Source organism: Branchiostoma floridae, chromosome 17 (genome assembly GCF_000003815.2).
Source record: "Branchiostoma floridae strain S238N-H82 chromosome 17, Bfl_VNyyK, whole genome shotgun sequence".
NCBI lineage: Eukaryota > Metazoa > Chordata > Leptocardii > Amphioxiformes > Branchiostomatidae > Branchiostoma > Branchiostoma floridae.
Window position 1 is genome coordinate 9,352,044 of NC_049995.1, and position 20,774 is coordinate 9,372,817.

Here is a 20,774-nt window from a genome sequence, read left to right on the forward strand (position 1 = left end):
ATGAATATGACGGACCAACAAGTGTGGCGGGACTTGGGTGGAGGCCTCTGTACGTGGATTTCATTGAGACATTAACCTACACAAGAGAAGCCTGTGGTGGCAGTCATGTGTGGTTGACATGAGACAATTGCCGGACGGTTCAACTTGAATCCTGTCATGATCATCGCACCAGTCAGGACTGTATCGCTATGACGTTGATGGATTACCCGCGAGTGACTAGTAAATCGAACGCCTTGAGCTGTATGCGCGAACGGAACGGACTTAAGTTATGTCTCGAACTCCAAAGCTCGCCAGGAGGTGTCAACAGTTCCAACACCGTGTAACTTTGGATTACCTTATATCATGAACTTACGGCGGCTGTTAAGCTCTTTTTACGCCATTATAAAGACTTTACACCGTCTGTTCTCACCAGCTCCCAGATTGTAACTTATATATTAACTAGCCCACTACAACTTGTACCGTGAGTTAAATACTGTTGAGCGTCAGGCCTGTTCTCCCTCTGTCATCCAGTCTCTACCCCCCTTCTTAACCCCTCTCCCTTCTTCTATCCTTTTTCGTCGTGACGGTGAGCTCACTACCCTAACGGTGTGTGTACTTGTCTGTGAAATAGTCGGAAAACGTAGTTCTCTTCGGAGCTTGCGAAGAAGAGAATTCAAGTTTTCCGACGGCTGAGCAGACAAGTCACGTGTCCCCCTACCCTGATGCTTATCCCTCTGACCCCATTTACCCTCTGACCTTTCCCCCATCTCCCATGTAGGTCATTCGTGGCTTCTCCTTCCTGAGTACGGTCATATTTCCCACCCAACCCTACCCTCACATATCTGACTTCAAGACGCTCATGTTGTTAATTATACTGTATGGTCTGTTTCTGCTATAGCTTTTGAGCTCAGTTGTAACTTAACCTAGTCTCTAAGAAATCTTGAGAGAGATCAAACCCTTACGCTATTGTTTGTGCTCACAGAGTAACCGCTTGTGGGATTCAGAAGATGTGTGTGTGAAAGTTGAGCCCCTGTGTGGCGCATACTGGCCTCTTGTACGTTCTGTTATGAATTGAAGTTTAATATGCAAGTATGCAACTTAGACCTACTGACATGAGTGTTGTTCCTCCCAGTGTTGTTCATGCTGTTGTGTAAGCGTCATTGTGGGATATCTCCCTCTTGGCTAATGTTTAAGTATCTGCGTACTTATTTATAGCCAATGTCGTTGATTTTGCAACATTGTTATGGCAATGTGTTGCCTTATGTTAACGATAAGCTTTCCGATGACTTACTGTAACTTCAGAGGTAGATGCAAGTCAGGATACGTTGAACATCCGCTGGACAGAGCCTCGGTTTAACCGTCCAGTTCGATATTGACTATAACAATGTGGCAAAGAAGATAAACGGTCGCCAGCTTGTAGCAAGACATGCTTGGAGTCGTAGATATGAGAACAACAATGTGTAAACAGAAGTTGTTAACACTGTTGTTAACACTGATGAACCGATGTGTATAACAGAAGTTGTCCTGTTGTTGAGACTGATGAGTCAATAAATGCCCGACCGTACTCGTGACGGTGAGCTCAGTGACGGTGAGCTCACTACCCTAACGGTGTGTGTACTTGTCTGTGAAATAGTCGGAAAACGTAGTTCTCTTCGGAGCTTGCGAAGAAGAGAAGGGTCTTTTTCTGTTGCCTGGTACCGGTACACTTTTAACCTTGTCCAGGAGCCCGACCGTGCCCAAGAATAGCCCGCCAAGCACAGGGTGTCCCACTGGGCCACATAGGGGTCAAGACGGAAAGTGTAGAAAATCAGCTCGTAAATTATCAAGAGGGGCCCTCCTGTATCATTACCATTTTAAAAACATTATCTAAACCATGTAACAAAGCCAAGTAACAACGACATTCAATATCCTTGAACACAAACACAAACAACGCTTGTCATCTGGCGACATTATGGTGTATCGTTGGCACCTTCTTCAGTGCAATATTTACCAACCTGAGGAAACTATTCAGGAATTCTCAATCATTTACTCATCAACGTTACCTTCTTTGCCCCATAGCTGCCTCCCAGACGAAGTTGCCGCTGAGTTTGATTTGGCCCAAGCCGACCAGGCCCTGCTTCAGGAAGTCGAGAGCGTGACTAACTGCGGCAGACTCACCGATACGGCCGGCAGCTTCGGGCGGTGCGCGAGGACTGTGGAGCCGACCGGCTTCTTTGACTCGTGCGTGTACGACATGGCCGCGTTCGACGGCGAGAGGGACATGCTGTGTCAGAGCCTGCAGGCCTACGCCGACGCATGCGCGGAGAACGGCATCATGGTGGCCAACTGGAGGAACGAGTCATTCTGTCGTAAGTCTTATTGTTCAACTATCTTCATCACTAAGGAGGCCGAGGCCGGTTGGGCACTGTTTAGCCCGTGGATGCTGCCATTTCTCCCGATAAATCTGCTTGGAATTTCTTAAAGGCTTACTGAATTAAATCTTCCTAGGATCACAACTTAATGCGATTAAAAATGATTGAAAAGAAGAAACTAATATTGCTGTCGTTTTTCCATCAGCTGATCCGGTATGTGGGTCCAGTATCTTTACGGGTTTGGGGCATTTCTCACCTAATTGTGGCATACCTCAGTAAATTGCATCGAATGGGGAAATAAATCTGCAACAGCAGCACAGAATGGGTCAAGTGTTACTTTCTCGTGAATTAACCAGCTTAGGGGGAGTTAAAAATTGGCAAAAAATCTCAGCAGGACAAGGGTTAAAACGATAAAATGAAAGTTAGTAGCAAAATTCTTGTTTTTCCCCCACCAGCGTTGATGTGCCCTGCCAACAGTCACTACACGCCGTGCTCCTCCGCCTGCCCCGCCACGTGTTCCAACACCGACGCGCCCAGGTTCTGTCCACACGCATGCGTAGAAGGCTGTGAGTGCGACGAGGGTCACGTGCTCAGCGGACAGGACTGCGTTCCCATGGAGCAATGCGGCTGTACCGTGTATGGAAACTACTACCAGGTAAGTCGTCAAAAGTCGTCAAAGGTTTAGCCTGGATACCATACCCCAACCTCAAAATATATCTTTCGTGTTGGGTCTGGCAGGATGGCTGTAGAAAGGTTCTCGAAGGCCCTTGATCAGAGGGAGGAGAACCTAGGATTGATGACCACTCTCACCACAGGTAGCCAGCTACAACACACCACAGTTGGTCAGCAGGCTATCACAGTAGCGAATCAGGTACTTAGTGGTCACTGTTATGGATTCAAAAAGTACAGTTGGGGGTCTTAAACCAATCATGGCAGGGGTGTAATTACCTCCTGCTGATCCTGTGCTGTTCTATTGGTGGAGTTTTTTGCCCACTATAAGGGGCAAAATTGAGAAGAGTTCCTATCCCATCCGGCCAGACCCCTTCAGAGATCGGGCTGGGGTTTGGTAACCAGGCTATCAAAGGTTAGACATCCATGTAATATATGCGCGCTAACAGTTACAATTTTGGAAACGATCTGTCGTTTCATGTACCATCCACTACCTTTCGTTAGTGAGATGATGCTACCTGCAACGTCTCATCGTTTAAAAACATGGCCAGTTTCTTGAGTAACTCTTGCATACTACCCTGTAAGCTTTTGTTTTAGATTATAACTGTTCAAATAGACAAAACAAACTTTCACAAAATACCGTCAAAACAAGAATTGACTCACATTTGAAAACGCAAAGATATGATATAATTTTGTCCCTCCGCTAGCCAATATGTTCCATCTAATTAAAAGAAATTATTTGGGATCATTGAAGTGGATGGATACAAAATGATAACAAAAACATGACATCGTAATTGTGATGCTCTTGAGTGGTAATAATCATCTCCTGGACAGAGATGTAGTTAAGGTGGTTGTGAGGTAACATTTTCTAAACGTTTTCTATCAAATCAATCTTAGCACAAGAAAAACTGTTTTACTCAATGGTTTAAAATCAATAACCATGGTTCCTATAGCTAAACACAACTACAGGACAAAGTCATGACTGTACACCCTGATGGTTCCTATAGCTAAACACAACTACAGGACAGACTATAATGGAGATCATTATTTGTTCAGCTTGGAGAGGAATGGGGAGAGGAAGGCAACCGGCATTGTATCTGTGGCGAGAACAACCAGATTCAGTGCGCTGTGGTGGAGTGTGCTCCTGGGTCCGCCTGGTACATCAAGGACGGCAAACTGGGATGTCATGCACGTAGGTCCAACTACTATTACTGCATCCGATATCTTATCCCAATGTTTTGATACGGCAACTTAGAAGTAGTGCTGAACGCACGAGTTATACGTTTTTGGCATAAAAGAAGATGAGGCAAACCAAGAAGAAGACCTCATGCGAAGAATGTAGACTAAGGACTTGCTGTAATTGGTACAAATAGTGTACCGTTTACGTTCAGTCCCCCTAGCTACCTCGCCGAGACGGGGGCCGATACCAACTCGCAATAAACTTTGACCCGTCGAAAAACGGACGAATAGGTTTGGATACCAAGCAAGGTGTTTTTGACTTCTTAAAGTCAAGAAGCATTTGGCATTTCTGTAGCAGGTAGCTACGGATCATATTCTAAGATAATGATTAAAAAATGCTGATGACAATGACCATATAAAGCGAGGCACTTGAACTCTTTATAGTCCAGTGTTGTTTTGCTGATTGACAGTACTGCCGGCACCCATGACGAAGTGTCCTGACGGCTGGCTGACCCATTCCGGCTCCTGCTACAAGTACGTGGTGGGATCTTCTTCCTGGCACGACGCACGCCAGGATTGTCTGCATAGCGGAGGCGATCTCGTCAGCATCAACTCACAGGAGGAATGGGTAAGACATTTGTGTTTTCTTTTTTCTATTTGCTTTTGGACAGACGAGGACGATGTGGCACTAGCACTGCACTCAAGTTTTAGTTACTTATATCAACAGTGCCACATACACAGTACAGACAGAAGGTAAAGGTAGAATGTTTCTTTTAACTCCCCGACCAAAGTCAGGTACCCATTTTTACACCTGGGGAGAGTGAGGAAGGTCTTGTAAAGTGCTTTTCCCAGGGGCACAACGTCGCGGACACGACGGGTATCGAACTCGGGACCTCTAGATTCCGAGCCGACCGCTCTACCAGTTACGCCACACACGACGCCATGATGTGTTAAGGATTGAGTCCGCATACGTAGTTTTTGTCTTCGATGTGTCTGTTTTGTTATGTTGCTGTGTGTGGTCATACACTGTTAGTGGAGTGTGAGGAAGTGAGTGGGAAGAAGGGCATACTTGCGCGATTGGCAGGAAGTAGACTTTAGAGGCGGTAGAACTAGTCGTTAATCAGACATGACAGTTGGGCCAGTCCATGTAATGGGGGTAAATGCAGGTTGATACTAATTCACGTTTAATGTGAATCAAAACATTATTTGCATAGTTAATGAACTACAATCAAATAGAACACACAAGAAACTCAAACTATTTTCTGTGGGCTTGAGATCTTCAAACTTCTGTGATTTAAGTTGCTATATGTGCTATCAGTGGAGGTTCCACAATTCCAATGAACTGAAACGATTTATCAAATGCCTTTGAATGGTCTCACAAAGTCTTCCAATGATTTCTCAATAATTTGACCTGACCAAGTAACTTTAGTCGTTCATCCATGGGACCAAGTTAGTCACAAATGTAGCTGTCAATTTCGGTTATGCAAAGACCACATGAAGCGTTGATACCCTCTCGTACGTTATAGCATTTGAATTATGAAATTATGACTTGCCGAAAGACGATCTTTTGTTTTGTTTAGACTTGGGTGCTTGCCCAGAAGCCTGATGGAAAGTACTGGATCGGTTTCCATGACAACAGCAAGGAGGGTTCTTTCGAATGGAGTGACGGCAGCCCTGTTATGGTCACGTGAGTGAAATTTTTCAGCATTATCATCGCCAGATGCAAATGAGTGATTCAGAAAATATCTGTGCCTTCATATACAGTCAAACCTGCCCAAGCGACCACCTCTTCATAGCAACCACCTAACTATTACGGCCGCTTTTTCTCGGTCCCGAAAATTTTCCCCATTGACGTAAGCATTAAGCGACCTCTTTACAACGTCCACCTAGCCAACGCGACCGCGACTGCCAAAAAATTGGGACCAAATCCCTGCCCATAACGACCGCGTCATTTTCAAATCTTGAGGTGTCAACGATTTTCAATGATAACTAGCACGACTTTGTGCCAGTCTGCGTCGGATTTTGACTGCCATTACGATGTTAAGTTCAAAATAAAGATGGCGGCAGATGCAAATCATTTAAACTATGCATCGGGCATGTTGTGAGTCGATACTCTTCTAACCGACAACCTGACCAAATCGACCACTTTTGTCCGGTCCCCTGCGTGGTCGTCTTGGGCAGGGTTGACTGTAGCTCTAAGCACATCTTTTGTTATACCGTAATTGGACAATGAAATTAACACAATTCCAAGTTCCGTGAATAGTTTTATCAGGTTGATGATAAAGTCACTAAAGAAAGAGACTCTTTCCATACATCTGTTTCTGCCTGTCACCTTCCTCAGGGCAATACTGAATGGTTCACATCGCACTGCAGCTACATGTAGAAAGGAAAAAGTTATTGACCATGTGTAACAACAGAACAACATTACCTAATACAAGTAGAGAAATATTCAATGTAATTCTATCATGTCCCGACTCCATATCTGTCCACCTAGGCCAATATATACTATAATGCTATGCAAAAGAGAAGTCGTGCTTTAACAATGTAAAATACACTATGCCGCCTTATTTTCTATTATGTTAGATTAGTATACTCATGTAGATAGTTCGTAGTTGCTAGTAATACATGTTACTTGCCATACATTGTACCTGATACAATCGTTGTGCAATAAACTTGACTTGACTTGTATCATTGTCGCTGCTTATGATTCACACTATCGCTGTACAGATGTTATACTTTACGTTCGGGACCGCATCAGTTATAATTAGCGACACCTATAGCTCCAGTGCTATGTGAACCAGTCAGAATTTTCCTGAAGAAGGTGATATACTGTCACCTAGAGAACGTCAATGGAAAGAAACAAAGCTTGTGTAAAAAGCTTAAGAGTCTCATTATTCAGAAAATCTACTGAAATTTGCTGACAGTGTTTACTTTTTTTCAGATACTGGGGCGCAGGAGAACCAAACAACATTGGGGACGAAGACTGTATAGAAATCCTTGGAGACACGTGGAACGACCAAGAGTGCACAGACACCATCAACTACATCTGTGAGATCACTGTTGGTAGGTAGAAAGCACTTCTTCATCAGCATTTCTTGGACGGGACGTGGCCGGTGCAAACTTCCAGTCAACTTTGACCCACAATCATAATAAAAACTCTAAAATTAAGATAATTTTTTTAAAGATAATTTTGTATTTACCTTGATGAATGATGTGGCATTTTGGCAAAAAGGCTGTACTTTAAGACATTTATCTATTTCATTCTTAAATTCAATCAAATGATGCATTATCTAGACAACTAGGTTGTCCCTTATAGCGGATTTCCAAGAGAGCATAGTGCATTAAAAACTAGAAACTGTCAACGAAAGCGAACAAAATCCAGTGGAACAAATGGAATTTAACATATTTAAACAATGTCGCTGTCCATAACTAAAAGCCTTAACCGTTCCAAGGTCAGAATCAATGAAGGTAAAAAGTAAAAGTGGAGGTCTGAAAGCAAGAAATTACATAAGGCATCCGTGCAGGCATAAGCCTGGATATTAAATGAATATGTCGTCATTCATTTGAAATACTCCAGGTGCAGAGCTTGATGCACGTGAGTGCCCTGACGGTTACCACGAGTTCAACGGTCAGTGTTACATGTTCTCCGCTAACAAGATGGCGTACCACGATGCTGAGAAGAACTGTCTGGATCAGGGGGCCACTATGGCTGTCATCAAGGATCAGGTGAGCATGAAACTGTTTTTGACACTCACAATACTTCATCGATTGTGTGAACGGACAGACGTTTCAGATAGCATCAACTACATTTTGTCAGTGACAAGTGAAAGGTAGTGGACGCTGTCTGACTGTCAGTCATTGTCAAAGGTAGTGGATGTTATCTTAAACGTCTGTTTATCTTTAGTTGCTGGAGTAACTTGTGAAATAATAACTCCTTGGATCCTTGGAGAAGGTTTAACTTTGTTTCAATACAACAGGGTCTACTTTCACCCAGTCGTCCATTTTTCTGTTGGATAAAAAGACGTACTATGCGATTGCTCTGAGCTTATAAACTTCAACATCAACTGTTGCTTGGTAGCTCAAAGCCTATAATTGTTCTGTTACAAATATCAATAAGACATACCTTCTCTTATAAGATTACAAAGTCTCAAAAACTCTTTAAACGTTTAGAAAGTTTGAGAAAGGCGTAAAGTTTTGTTTGAAAATGTGGTATTCACCATTTGAATATATATAAAGACATACCTTCTCTTATAAGATTACAAAGTCTCAAAAACTCTTGAAACGTTGAGAAAGTTTGAGAAAGGCGTACAGTTTTGTTTGAAAATGTGGTATTCACCATTTGAATAATTGCTCTGCTGCCTTATCTCATTTCAGTTCACCCACAACTACTTGGTGACTCACATCAGGAACACCGTGGACGAATCCCATTGGTTCGGTCTGAATGATCGACAGGCGGAGGGGACATGGGTGTGGACTGACGGAGGTGCATTGGGAGACTTCAACGTGTGGCACTCGGTAAGGTCATGGAAACAAGACAAATATACAGTAGCTTTTGTCACCATTCACTATGAGGAAACATAGACCTTCACTTCCATCTTCCAATCAGCTCCAAGCAACTTAGATGGCAGTCAAACTAATTGAAGCCACTCACCGCTTTTTTAGAGTCCGTTTACTGTCATACAAACACCGACGAAAGTGATGTCGAAACTGAAGAGCTATTCTTTCACTAGTCATGGCAGAGAAGACAGGCGCTATATATAGTTTTACAGAATCATTGTACCAACGAAATTTCTCTGGCTCTTTTCAACAAGTACCATAAACAGTGGATCATGTTCCGTAATGCCCAGTTCAAAGCTTTAATGACTGTAACCCTTTCCTAGAGCGCACAGCCTGGATTTAAACTAACGGCCAAAATCCTGAGGCTGGGTCGCTAACCATTGCTTTTAGGATCTGGTCACATTTCTAGAGAACTATAAGCTAGTATACGTAGTAGTAGTAAGTCGACGTACGGTGTTAAACTGTTACAATTATACTAACTCGTCGTTAACTTCAGATTGATGACAGTTGCTGTACATGTTTTGTTGTTTAGAGAGAGCCTAACAGTGCTGGTGACGAGGACTGTGCTGAACTCCGGAAGGTGTACGCTTATGACTGGAACGACTTGAGCTGTACAGCACAACAACACTACATCTGCCAACTCAACGGTTAGGCCGGAACTAATCATTCCCGAATTAATGACTTAAATGGGAATAAGCAACCACAATATAATTGTACATATTGGGAAATATCCTAAGTGCTAGGCTTTGCTGTTCTTAGTTTGCTCCCTCTTATCGCTGGCTTTGTGGGTTGAGAGCGCTGACAACTAGGATTGAATCAACTCAAAAAGATTATAGGAAAAATAAACTTTACCCATAACCAACCCTCATGTAATTAAATAATGGGACTTACTCTTAGGCTGATGGAATGGGCCCACCAACTGAAGCTTCTGGACGTTACATTGAAGACACATGACTGCAGAAACTCAGAAAGACAAACTGTATAAACGTTTGACTGGGTGTGAAAGTCTTGACAAAGTGTCGTCTACATTATAAAGTGTTTGAAATAAGATTAAGTGTGCATGTTTTTTCCTTTCAGCCCCCACAGCTATTGTACACGTGCCAAGTGATGATGCATCGGCCCTGATGACCGACCCACTGGAGGTGGCCATGCACGACCTTTGTTTAGACGAGCCGCTTTGTCCTACCGAAGGTATGAATGCTGCACTATATATATAGACATAATAGTATATAATATTATGAAATCTTTCATGGTCTAGTTTCACACAGTTTCTCAGATACAAGAAGCAACTGCCTCAGAAACGGTTCCAAAGAAAGTCGACGGAGTGTCAATTAGTGAGCGAGTGACTGCGGGGCTAAACAATTTCATCAAATCCATTGAAGAAAGTAAACAAAACTAATTAAATCAGCGAATCAAACATGCATTGTTCTCCAAAACTTAAAAAACGCTCTTCAATTTAATAAACAAAACCTGCTCTTCATCAGATCTGCAATTAGTGTCACTGACGAAAGGTAGTGGAAGCAGCTATTTGAAACGTCTAACCATTGCTCTCCACAGGAGTTGGAGAGTGTCGAGCCTGGGGCGATCCTCACTACATCTCGTTTGACGGGAGAAGGACGGACTTCCAGGGCATCTGCACCTACGTGCTGGCGGAGAGCACGGCGGGAACACACTTCCGCGTGTCGGCCAAGAACGAGCACCGCCATAACAACAGGGTGTCGTTCGTCAGCAGGGTGGACGTGGAGGTGTACGGGCACAAGGTGTCACTGGAGAAGGGCAAGAAGGTCAAGGTAGGCAAGATCCGTGTATACAACACGGTGTATTCCATTTGACCAGCCCGACTGCTGGTAGGATCTATATCTGTATCTATATAGCTGGTATAATCGTCCTTCGGCGTAATACACAAGGATCGCCCAATTCCATGGAAGCCCACGTGATAAAAATAGAACCCCGCGTGATAACCCAAGTTATCATTCAGCCAATAACACACAGGACATTATAGTTATATATATTATATATTATAACTATAATCCAGAAGTTTCACATATTCTTCATCTTAAATTAGCTTTTGAGGAAATTTCTGGAATATTCACAATAAAATTTTGATTGTTTGAATTATGGCATTTTGAGTAAACTACCTCTATGTTTTGATCTCATTGCGGATGTCATAAAGAGTATCTTCCAAGGGCCAATAAAGAAAGACAACCCGACTGTTGCCCTTTATCCCACAAACACAGTGTTACTTTGGCTGAACTTCTGATAGACCAGATTCCTCATCAACAGTTTAGTAAAATACCAGCATCACACACACTCTCATTCATCCAACATCAATGTACATTGATGGACATTGAATCGGTGACGTTGTCGTGCAATTGACATCTTCAATTTCGATTCGCTTATAACAGTCACTGTTTTCACTACATGTAGGTTGATGGGATCCAGCGCACCCTCCCAGTCTGCTTGGGCCGAACCATGGTCAAGCTGAGCGGCAACAACATTGTCCTCTACACGGACTTCTGCCTCAAGGTCATCTACAACGGCAACGCTCTGGTGGACGTCAAGGTAACGTAGTGACAAACAAATGCAAATCAAGTGACACTTCGTCAAGCCACAAGCTTTCCTCGTTGCGTGCGGCTTGACAAAGTGTCAAGTGATACATAGTATCAATCTGGATCATTCATATCTATTCTGGCCCAAATTTTCGACTGACCAACTTAAGGGATGAGCAATCCATTGATGTCACGTTATGCAGGTTGAACATATGACTCGGTAAGCAGTGGATCATAAGTTGCGACGTACATTTTGTAAGTCATGGGTTGCAGATACATCTCTTTAACACCCAAATCACGTTAGACCAATACTGGATGTCATAAAGTATGTGATTATATGCTGTCCAAATCAAAATCCACTGATAGATAAATATAAATGTACATGACTTAGATGATCTAGGATCCACTTATATACGAACAAAAACACTTTGTGATCATACGTGTAATTTCCTCTTTTTATCCCAAAGATCCCATCGATATTCAGTGGTCAGACAAAGGGTGTTTGTGGTAACTTTAACGGCCAACAAGATGATGACAGGGTCTCGCCCCTGGGAATGGCCACAACAGGAGTGGTTGAGTTTGGGGAGAGCTGGAGGACCAATGATGATCCCAGGTTAGTCAATTCAAATGCAATGACAGTTGAACTACAATAATTGGAAGAAAATTTCTCATATCACCATAATCACATGTACAGTTCTATAGCCTGGCTGACGTTGTCTTGGTCATGGCATTGAAAATAATTTGATTGTCTTGTGAGAATTGGATTTGGAAAGTTTGATGTTCAATAACACCAGAAGGATGTATATTTTGTACAAGTGTCAGAACGATGTTTGTTGAATGATTGTAGAATGTAATAAAAATATGTTACACTTTGATGTCATTTGTGTCGTAATCACTTTAAGGGAAATAGTTTTAAGCCTGGCAATGCTACGGTGCCATTCGGAAACATTGGCTGTTTTCTCTATAGTTTTGGGCATCAGCCTTGTGTGGCATTGTGGAACACCCTGAGGCTATCAGGCTATTTTGGTGCACAGTCGGCGTCCTGGATTTTTTTACTTGCAGTTAAAGAAAGCCCTGAATATCTAGCAGTCTCCGGCAAAATTTGTGGCTTCAGTATCTGTCGGGGCTACACTCTGTGGGCCCGAATGAAAATGAGACCGTAACCAAAATTCAGTAGTCAAATTAAGAAAATGTTTTTTTAGCTGCCCGTTAGCCCCAGAGCTACCAGAGGACCATATCAACGAGAACCAGGCCCTGGTGCAGGAGGTGGAGAGTGTGACCAACTGTGGACAACTCACCGACGGTAGGGGGATGTTTGGTGCCTGCTTCTCTGTCGTGGATCCTTCCAACTACTTTGATGCATGTCGGTAAGGGAGTCAGAGTACTTGTTATATCATAATTACAATTGAACATAAGATGAAAAAAGCAGATCTACCCATCTGAAAAAAAAACAGAGTTCATCTGTCAGAACAAACTTTCTTCATTTGATGATAAAGTTCTCAATGTTACATAATCAGGTGGCTTTACTTATTAGACAACATTATGGTGACTATCTATCACCTTTCTCGGGGCAACTGTGATTTGTTTTACTTTGCACTTGTAAAATCAATTGCTATCCCGCGACTTACAAAACCGGTAGCCGGCCAGGCTGTTTTCGTATACAACGTACATCATGAAAATACACAAATAGCTCATAACTATTCTTTTTACGATTTGCGTGTATTGTTGCCTTTTATATCATTATGTATCCTTCCCGCATACTCCCAGGCTGGACACAGGGTTGAAAATATGATAATTTAAAACTTGCTTGCATTAGAGACATCAACACCAAATGACCTGGTCTTGAAATACATTTCCCTCTTCAGTGTCACTGAAAGTTAATGCTATCTGAAGTGTCTGATTCCAAATCATATCCATTCTAACCTTCGTCGACGCATTTCTCCTGTAGATACGATATGCTGATGTTTGACGGAAGCCAGGCCCTGATGTGTGAGAACCTGGAGGCTTACGCTGAGGCATGCGCACAAGCTGGCATCCTCATCACAGGGTGGAGGACTGAACATATGTGTCGTAAGATATTCTATTAACTTTTTCAATACTTAAGTGAGAAATTATGTGCACAATTTAAGTTGCTGGCAATGGTTATATCAATAGAAGCCTTTTATCGACATTCACCAAATCTAAAGTCATTGACCAGCCATAACTTTGACCAGCTGACGTCATGTGATAAGAAAAACAGTGGTGAAATGTGCTCGAGTCGGCATGAGATTCCTCAAAGAAATAAGCAAAATATTTAATTCGCGGGACAAAATGGACAATCGAGTACACCAGAAATGCCTTCAATATGTCTTCTTTTTTTTCTTCTTTCAAATGAGGCAGCCGTTCACCGTAGTGAATATTATGTTGCCTTTTGTATGAGGGTCTGCTGAAAGGTTGGGAGTGGACAAATGGAATATTATAATAGGGAGGGAGGGACGGGTGGGAGGGACCTATAGCTGCATGTGATTTGAAGTTGTCAAGAGTGGGACTGTGAACTACCTTTGCTGCGCTAGCAAGTTGCTCCACTCTTTAGCTGTTCTAGGAAAGAAAGAATGTGTCTGTGATTGTGTGATCGTATGGTGATTTCACCACGATTTTATGTAAAGCCTCCTCTATGTCCTCTGTTCTAGATGCAGCTCTGATGTGCCCACCTGACAGCCACTACAGCCCCTGTACGTCAGCCTGTTAATGCTTGTTCTGTGTCCTCTGTTCCAGCTCTGATGTGCCCACCTAACAGCCACTACAGCCCCTGTACATCAGCCTGTTAATGCCTGTTCTGTGTCCTCTGTTCCAGCTCTGATGTGCCCACCTAACAGCCACTACAGCCCCTGTACGTCAGCCTGTTAATGTCTGTTCTGTGTCCTCTGTTCCAGCTCTGATGTGTGAGCCACTACAGCCCCTGTACATCAGCCTGTTAATGCCTGTTCTGTGTCCTCTATTCCAGCTCTGATGTGCCCATGGCCACCTAACAGCCACTACAGCCCCTGTACCTCATTCTGTTAATGCCTGTTCTGTGTCCTCTGTTCCAGCTCTGATGTGCCCACCTAACAGTCACTACAGCCCCTGTACGTCGGCCTGTTAATGCCTGTTCTGTGTCCTCTGTTCCAGCTCTGATGTGCCCACCTAACAGCAACTACAGCCCCTGTACGTCAGCCTGTTAATGCCTGTTCTGTGTCCTTTATTCCAGCTCTGATGTGCCTACCTAACAGCCACTACAGCCCCTGTACGTCAGCCTGTTAATGCCTGTTCTGTGTCCTTTATTCCAGCTCTGATGTGCCCACCTAACAGCCACTACAGCCCCTGTACCTCAGCCTGCCCCTCCATGTGTACGGACCTGAACGCGCCTGCGCGGTGTAACAGCCCGTGTCTGGAGGGGTGCGAGTGTGACGAGGGTTACGTCATGAGCGGTGACGCTTGTGTACCCAAGGATCAGTGCGGTTGTGTCCATAACGGAAACTATTATGCGGTAAGTAATAAGTACTACATGGTGCAATGGCCAAGTGAGCAGTGTGTTTGCTTTGCATTCGGTAGGTCATGAGTTCAATCCCCGCCGAGTCATAACAAAGACATACCTACTAGTAGACCCCATTTGTATATAATACTTATTTTTTTACTTAGCAATACTATTTAACACTAGCTTTATTGATACGACAAAAATTACGGCGTCTTTGGACTATAAACTACCAAAAATGATCTGATACATTCAATTTTAGGAGACATACTAAGTTTTCATTGAACATCTCATTTGACTGGGTATGCCCAATGCTGCCATCAATACAAATGCAAATCACAAATTAGCAGTTTGTCCAATGATAGCAAGGCAATTAGTTGTTTGACCAATGAAATAGTGGCTGCTCGTCAATCGAATATACGCATTTCTTATGTTTTTATTCTGCATTTCTACATTTTGCCAAAGGTGGGCAGGGCTTTTCGGTCCATTATGTGAGGGGGCTTTTTAAAGATATTAAATATCCAAACTTAGTCAATGACAAGTGTAACATTATTTTTGACTTTTAGCTGGCAGAAGAATGGGGAGAAGGAGACAACAAAATGTGCAAGTGTCACACCGGGAATGAAGTACAGTGCATCGAGGTGGCCTGTGCACAGAACGAGCACTGGGCAATTGTGGACGGAGAACTGGCCTGCTACAACCGTATGTTGCTCTTATACATATTGTTGATTCGATTTCATATCATTGAGAACTTTAGAAAACTAAATTGCACGGATGTTGTACAAGGTACAATGTATGGCAACAATTATTACTCAAAGTACAAAATAGAGCTTAACATCCTAGTTGACATATAATTTCTTTTGGAGTTACATTGCGGTGTACCCCAGGGCAGCTGTCTGGGTCCACCGCTATTTTCCACATTTCCAAATGATCTACAGATACGCCAGCAAGTACCCTTGAAGATAACTATTGCAAAGAATGTAGGATAATAAATATTAACTGTACAGTGTGCTAACTGGTCCCCAGACCTAGGAGCCACATAAATATTATCTGTAAGGTGTATTACCTGGTCCCAAGAATAATAGCCACACAGATATTTAGTTATACCCAGTTTTGCAAGCGAGTTTTGTTATGTGTTCCTTGTTATGTGTAAGGTTGTTACTGTTTTGCACATATATTCTGGTTTACCTTGATAATTATAGCTTCCGTACATCATCTAGAGTAAAGTCGTCCTGTTTGTGGTTTGCTAGAAATGAATGTGCTAAAAACGAATATACTGTAGCAACATATTTGCTCCCTTTCCAGTTGAACCGCTGTGTAAGAGCAGGTTCACAGGAAGCACTAAGCAGTACCGCTGGGACGTGGGCCGGCTGAACACTGACACTTTCACGTTCGAGGTCAAGGCCAGGAGCGACGCACATCTGTCCCTCTCTCCTGCCAACAGGGTTCGTACATATGGGTCCAACACTTACTGTCAATCACAATTAGCAGCTCAACCAATAATAGCATGACAATTAGCGGCTCGGCCAATGAGATAGTAGGTACACATCTATCCCTCTCTCCTGTCAACAGGGTTCGTATTCTAATTAAATACTCGTATGCTGTATGGGTCCAATCCTTGCCGTCAATCACAGTTAGCAGTTGGACCAATGAGAGCATCATAATTAGCTGTTAGACCAATGAGAGACTAGTACTGGCTGCATGTCTGTTAAATGTTTGCATTTATTTATTTTACATTTCTAAGATGTTCTATGGTCCACAAGTCTTCATAGCTAAAAATACTTGTTTCAACTTTCTCTAGTAACATATTTTACCTCTATTGTAAAGCAACACTAATTGGCATTGCTATTGTGGAAATATCACATTGCTATTGTGGAGTAGCCGGAGCTAAGTCCTTAAGTCTAAATGTATTAACTTACTAAAATGAAAAATGCCAAACTCTCTCTTCCTAGGACATGTCGGTCAAATGTTTGTATATTTTTATTTTGAATTTCTATGATCTTCTTAGTTCTTGTGTATACATTACTAAAATTCGTTGTTGTTCCATTTGTAAAATTTCCAGCTTTCTCTAAATCATGATTTTACTTCTACATATTTTTCATATAGTAAAGCAATATTCATTGGGATTAAGATTGTGGAAATATGATTGTGCCCAGAGCCAGGTTCTGATGTTTAATTTTTTCAATTTATAAAATGAAAAATGCAAACCTCTCCTTTCTAGGATATGGATGACGGTTACGAGATTGTGCTCGGTAGCCATGGCAACTCGAGGAACTCCATCCGGAGGAAGGCTGACGGTGAGGATGTCCTGGTTCTGGACGAGTGGGGTGTCGTCACCGCACGGAGGTTCCGCAAGTTCTGGGTCTCCATCGAGAATGGAAGGATCGCTATTGGTACGTCTTACTGTCTCGTATTGAGAGGGGTATCATTGGATAGATATGTTTGTTCTCATATCTGTGTAAAGAAGTTTTGTTGTCGGTGTGTCTGTGTTTTTGCAGTTATATGTGTTTCCAAATGCTGTGTATAGGCAAATGACTGTCAGGAAGTAAAGGGTAAATGTTCAGACTTATGTGAATGACAAAAGCAGAGGTCAGAGCTGGTAAAAATATTATAGGATCAATGGACAAGGGCTCTATATTCAATCTCTTTTAAGTGGAAAAGGATCACAATGAACAATTACATTGAAGGCCAAAAATAGTAATCAATGTTTTAAGACATACCAAATATGCCCTGCCAGTGGGCAATTTGGAGAAATTTATAGAGAAAGGAGGACAATCTAAGTTGAATATAGATACCAGGTGTCTGTGGTCACAAAGTGCAGCTTTGTTCAAAGCTATGCTTGCCCACATCTCTGAGAATGTAAAGGCGTTAGCCGAGATTCATTCTGCATGAAAGATTGCTCACATTTGCCTATTTTCTATACATCAAACTTGACGCAGGAACCTACATGGGCCCCGCCTTCATGGAATGGACTGACCCGAACCCCCTGTCCGCCAGGTATGTTGGGTACACGACTGCAGAGGGCAACACTGGCGAGTGGCGCTTCTGTGACATGGGTACGTCTTAACATTACTTACTTATCTTTTGACTGGTCGATAAAGTAAACTTATTATATTCAAACCATTGTTAAGTAACCACTTCTGCATAAGGAACACCTCACTATGAAAAACAGGACCACAAAAGCATTAAGAATCCTGGCTTTAGTATAACGTACGTTTGAATGGTACTGCTGTACACTAGTAGTATACAACATATTCTTGACATTTGTATCATAAAAACAATAATAGAAACTTTGTTTTAGTGCTTACATCGTGCATCCATGTTTTGTGCACCTAGCACATTTTTACCACAGGTGAACCTGTTTCTAAAAATAAATTTCAAACCCTGAATGTGTATAAAGATATCCTAGTCACGGGAATCATCGTCATCATATCTGACCTGGTATCCAGCTCACCGTGGATTGATTAGGCTCTCTGTGGCAGATGATGCTTTATACTGACGGTTAAATATTTAGGTATTTGATCTTTAGGACTTTAATTGGCCAATCGCAGGGCCAAAATGCCTACCACATGGAACAACCATCCTCCTACGCAGGGACATCCAACAGCCAAACTGCTTGTCTAGATGTGCCCTGCTCTTTCAACCGTCACCCTTAGTTCTTGACCGCCCTGCATATGAATATTAATGAGGTTACCCTTATACATGCGAGACAAGTTTTGAAAACGGAAAGCATATTCCCTTATTGTCTGACAACTGGTTTTGGGGGAACGTCCACAGGAACTAAGAGTGACAGTTAAAAGAGCAGGGCGCATCCAGACAGGCAGTTTGGCTGTTGGGTGTCTCTGCGTAGGAGGATGGGAACAACCAGCAGGAGCATTGTTAGATTACCCAGCCACGTCTGCCCACCAGAAAGCTTGTAAAATAACAGGGCCCTATACCTGTCTACCACAGACAACAGTGCCTTCCAGGCCGGTGACGAGGTCGTGCAGGTGGTCGACCCTATCGAGCCGAACGGAGAGATCTTCCTCCCGCTGCCGGACGTTGTTCAGAGTGACGTCCCCCTGCTCACCCCTAACGACATAATGAGCGAGTCCATGAACACCGTATCCATGGACCAGGCTACCTGTCACTCTGTGGGAGATCCTCACTACAGGACCTTCGACGGAAAGTAAGTCGTTTTAACTCGAATATCGAATATCCAAGTGACCAGGATCAAATGAGTGAGACAAAACCTCTTAGCACAACAATCGCAGAAAGGAGGATAAAGTACACAGGGCATGTGCTTAGAATGAACTTCAGTGGATCCATGAGTTCCATCCTTGGGTCTTCCCCTGCTAGGACAAGTTGTAAGCGACTGCAATCACTATTTAGAATCGTGACATAAATCCGGCGGACTCATGTAAAAGGAGCATTTAGTCTCAAGTCTGTGCACATCACACAGCCCTACACACTGATCTAAAAAAACCCGCGTGACACAGTGTACTTGGGCAAAATGCAAGCAAAGCCACAGCGCAGCACCACTAGCTACTTAAAAGTGCGCTAACGCTATCTAGTAAAAAGCATTTTGCTTCACTTGAATTGAAGTGACTGCTTTTTATTGCAAAGCCGACATATTTTTTTTGTCTTCCCAGGTACTACAGCTTCAGTGGGAACTGCTCCTACACTCTGGTTCAGAGTCTCAAGTTGGGAGAAGATTTCAGCGTGGCGACAGACAACAAGATGGGATGCGCCGCCCTTGGTATGGAGGATGAAAAATTAGATGCTAACTGCTTAAGATTTGCTCGTCACTGTAAGTCGTTAAGCTTGATCTTTTATTCAACGTTCGGAACTATGACTGGAACTGATTTGGAACTGGAACTGTGACTGTCGCCACTGTTCTGGAGCATGCGAATTGTCGGGGTTCTACAATTGTTGAAGCAGTTGATTGATTCGAGGTTCTACAATTGAAGCAGTTGATTGATTCGAGGTTCTACAATTGAAGCAGTTGATTGATTCTTGTTTCAACAAAACAATAATGTCCATCACGATTAGCGGTTTGTCCAGTGATAGCATTGCAGTTATCAGTTTATCCAATGAGCTCGAGAAAGTGTTTGCATAACATCCATGTCATTACTTTTCAGGTAACATGGATGAGGCCTGCACCAGGAGTGTTACTGTGCGTGTGAACGGGAACGAACTGCGTCTGGGCCGTAACTACGCCGTGACTCTGAACGGTGCCGCCATCACCCTGCCCTACACCGGCAACGGCTTCTACATGGAGAAGATCTCCAACTCACAGTTCCAGAGGGTTAGTGAGAACCGCTAGTCTCTTCAAAATTTGTATTATTATAATACAGTGTAAACTGCATAAGCATAGAGAATTACTTGCAAACCTACATCTAGAAGGTAAGGGACGAAGATCTGGCCTTTGAAAGAGTTTGAATTTGTGGACGGGTTCAACAAAATGATGCAGAGTTGGTAACACTTTATTGAGTTCTTTGAGCAATAGGTAATGACCAGATAGACGTTTAAGTACCAAAGGCAAGACCAGATAGACGTTTTAGTACCAAGGACGGGACCAGCTAGATGTTTCAGTACCAAGGACAGGACCAGATAGACGTTTTTGTACAAAGAACAGGACCACATAGACGTTTAAGTACCAAGTGAAGGGCAAGATAGACATTTTAGTACGAAGTACAGGACCAGATAGACGTTTTGGTATTGAGGACAGGACCAGATGGACGTTTTAATACCAAGGAAAGAGCCAGATAGACCTTGAATAACTACAGACAGTGACAAATTAACCTTTCAGTACCAAGGACAGGACCAAATAGGCGTTTTAGTACCAAGGACAGTACCAGATAGACGTGTTAGTAAAAAGGAAAGGGCCAGATAGGCATTTTCAGTACCAAGAACAGAACTCGGTAGATGTTTTAGTACCAATGGTAGGACCGGATAGGCCTTTCAGTACCAAGGGCGGGACCAGATAGACGTTTTTAGTACCAATGACATGACTAGATA

The 20,774-nt window shown here is 43.0% G+C and overlaps 1 protein-coding gene across 2 annotated transcripts in view; it reads left to right on the forward strand.

Moving 5' to 3' along the window:
- The window catches only part of LOC118404220 (IgGFc-binding protein-like), a 54,639-nt gene that overhangs the window by 31,127 nt on the left and 2,738 nt on the right, over positions 1 to 20,774 (forward strand). Inside the window, exons 33-55 of one of the 2 annotated variants that reach the window (XM_035803246.1) lie at positions 2,038 to 2,327; positions 2,786 to 2,985; positions 4,056 to 4,191; positions 4,649 to 4,806; positions 5,759 to 5,865; positions 7,120 to 7,241; positions 7,756 to 7,904; positions 8,553 to 8,693; positions 9,268 to 9,382; positions 9,813 to 9,926; positions 10,293 to 10,525; positions 11,163 to 11,297; positions 11,752 to 11,897; positions 12,487 to 12,651; positions 13,233 to 13,354; positions 14,590 to 14,789; positions 15,341 to 15,476; positions 16,080 to 16,219; positions 16,996 to 17,167; positions 17,714 to 17,830; positions 18,726 to 18,942; positions 19,406 to 19,512; positions 19,895 to 20,061. In XM_035803246.1, the coding sequence (XP_035659139.1) occupies positions 2,038 to 2,327; positions 2,786 to 2,985; positions 4,056 to 4,191; positions 4,649 to 4,806; positions 5,759 to 5,865; positions 7,120 to 7,241; positions 7,756 to 7,904; positions 8,553 to 8,693; positions 9,268 to 9,382; positions 9,813 to 9,926; positions 10,293 to 10,525; positions 11,163 to 11,297; positions 11,752 to 11,897; positions 12,487 to 12,651; positions 13,233 to 13,354; positions 14,590 to 14,789; positions 15,341 to 15,476; positions 16,080 to 16,219; positions 16,996 to 17,167; positions 17,714 to 17,830; positions 18,726 to 18,942; positions 19,406 to 19,512; positions 19,895 to 20,061 (3,589 nt within the window). Of the gene's footprint in view, positions 1 to 2,037; positions 2,328 to 2,785; positions 2,986 to 4,055; positions 4,192 to 4,648; positions 4,807 to 5,758; positions 5,866 to 7,119; positions 7,242 to 7,755; positions 7,905 to 8,552; positions 8,694 to 9,267; positions 9,383 to 9,812; positions 9,927 to 10,292; positions 10,526 to 11,162; positions 11,298 to 11,751; positions 11,898 to 12,486; positions 12,652 to 13,232; positions 13,355 to 14,038; positions 14,107 to 14,589; positions 14,790 to 15,340; positions 15,477 to 16,079; positions 16,220 to 16,995; positions 17,168 to 17,713; positions 17,831 to 18,725; positions 18,943 to 19,405; positions 19,513 to 19,894; positions 20,062 to 20,774 lie in introns of those variants that run through there. The other variant, XM_035803247.1, reaches the window with a different exon arrangement.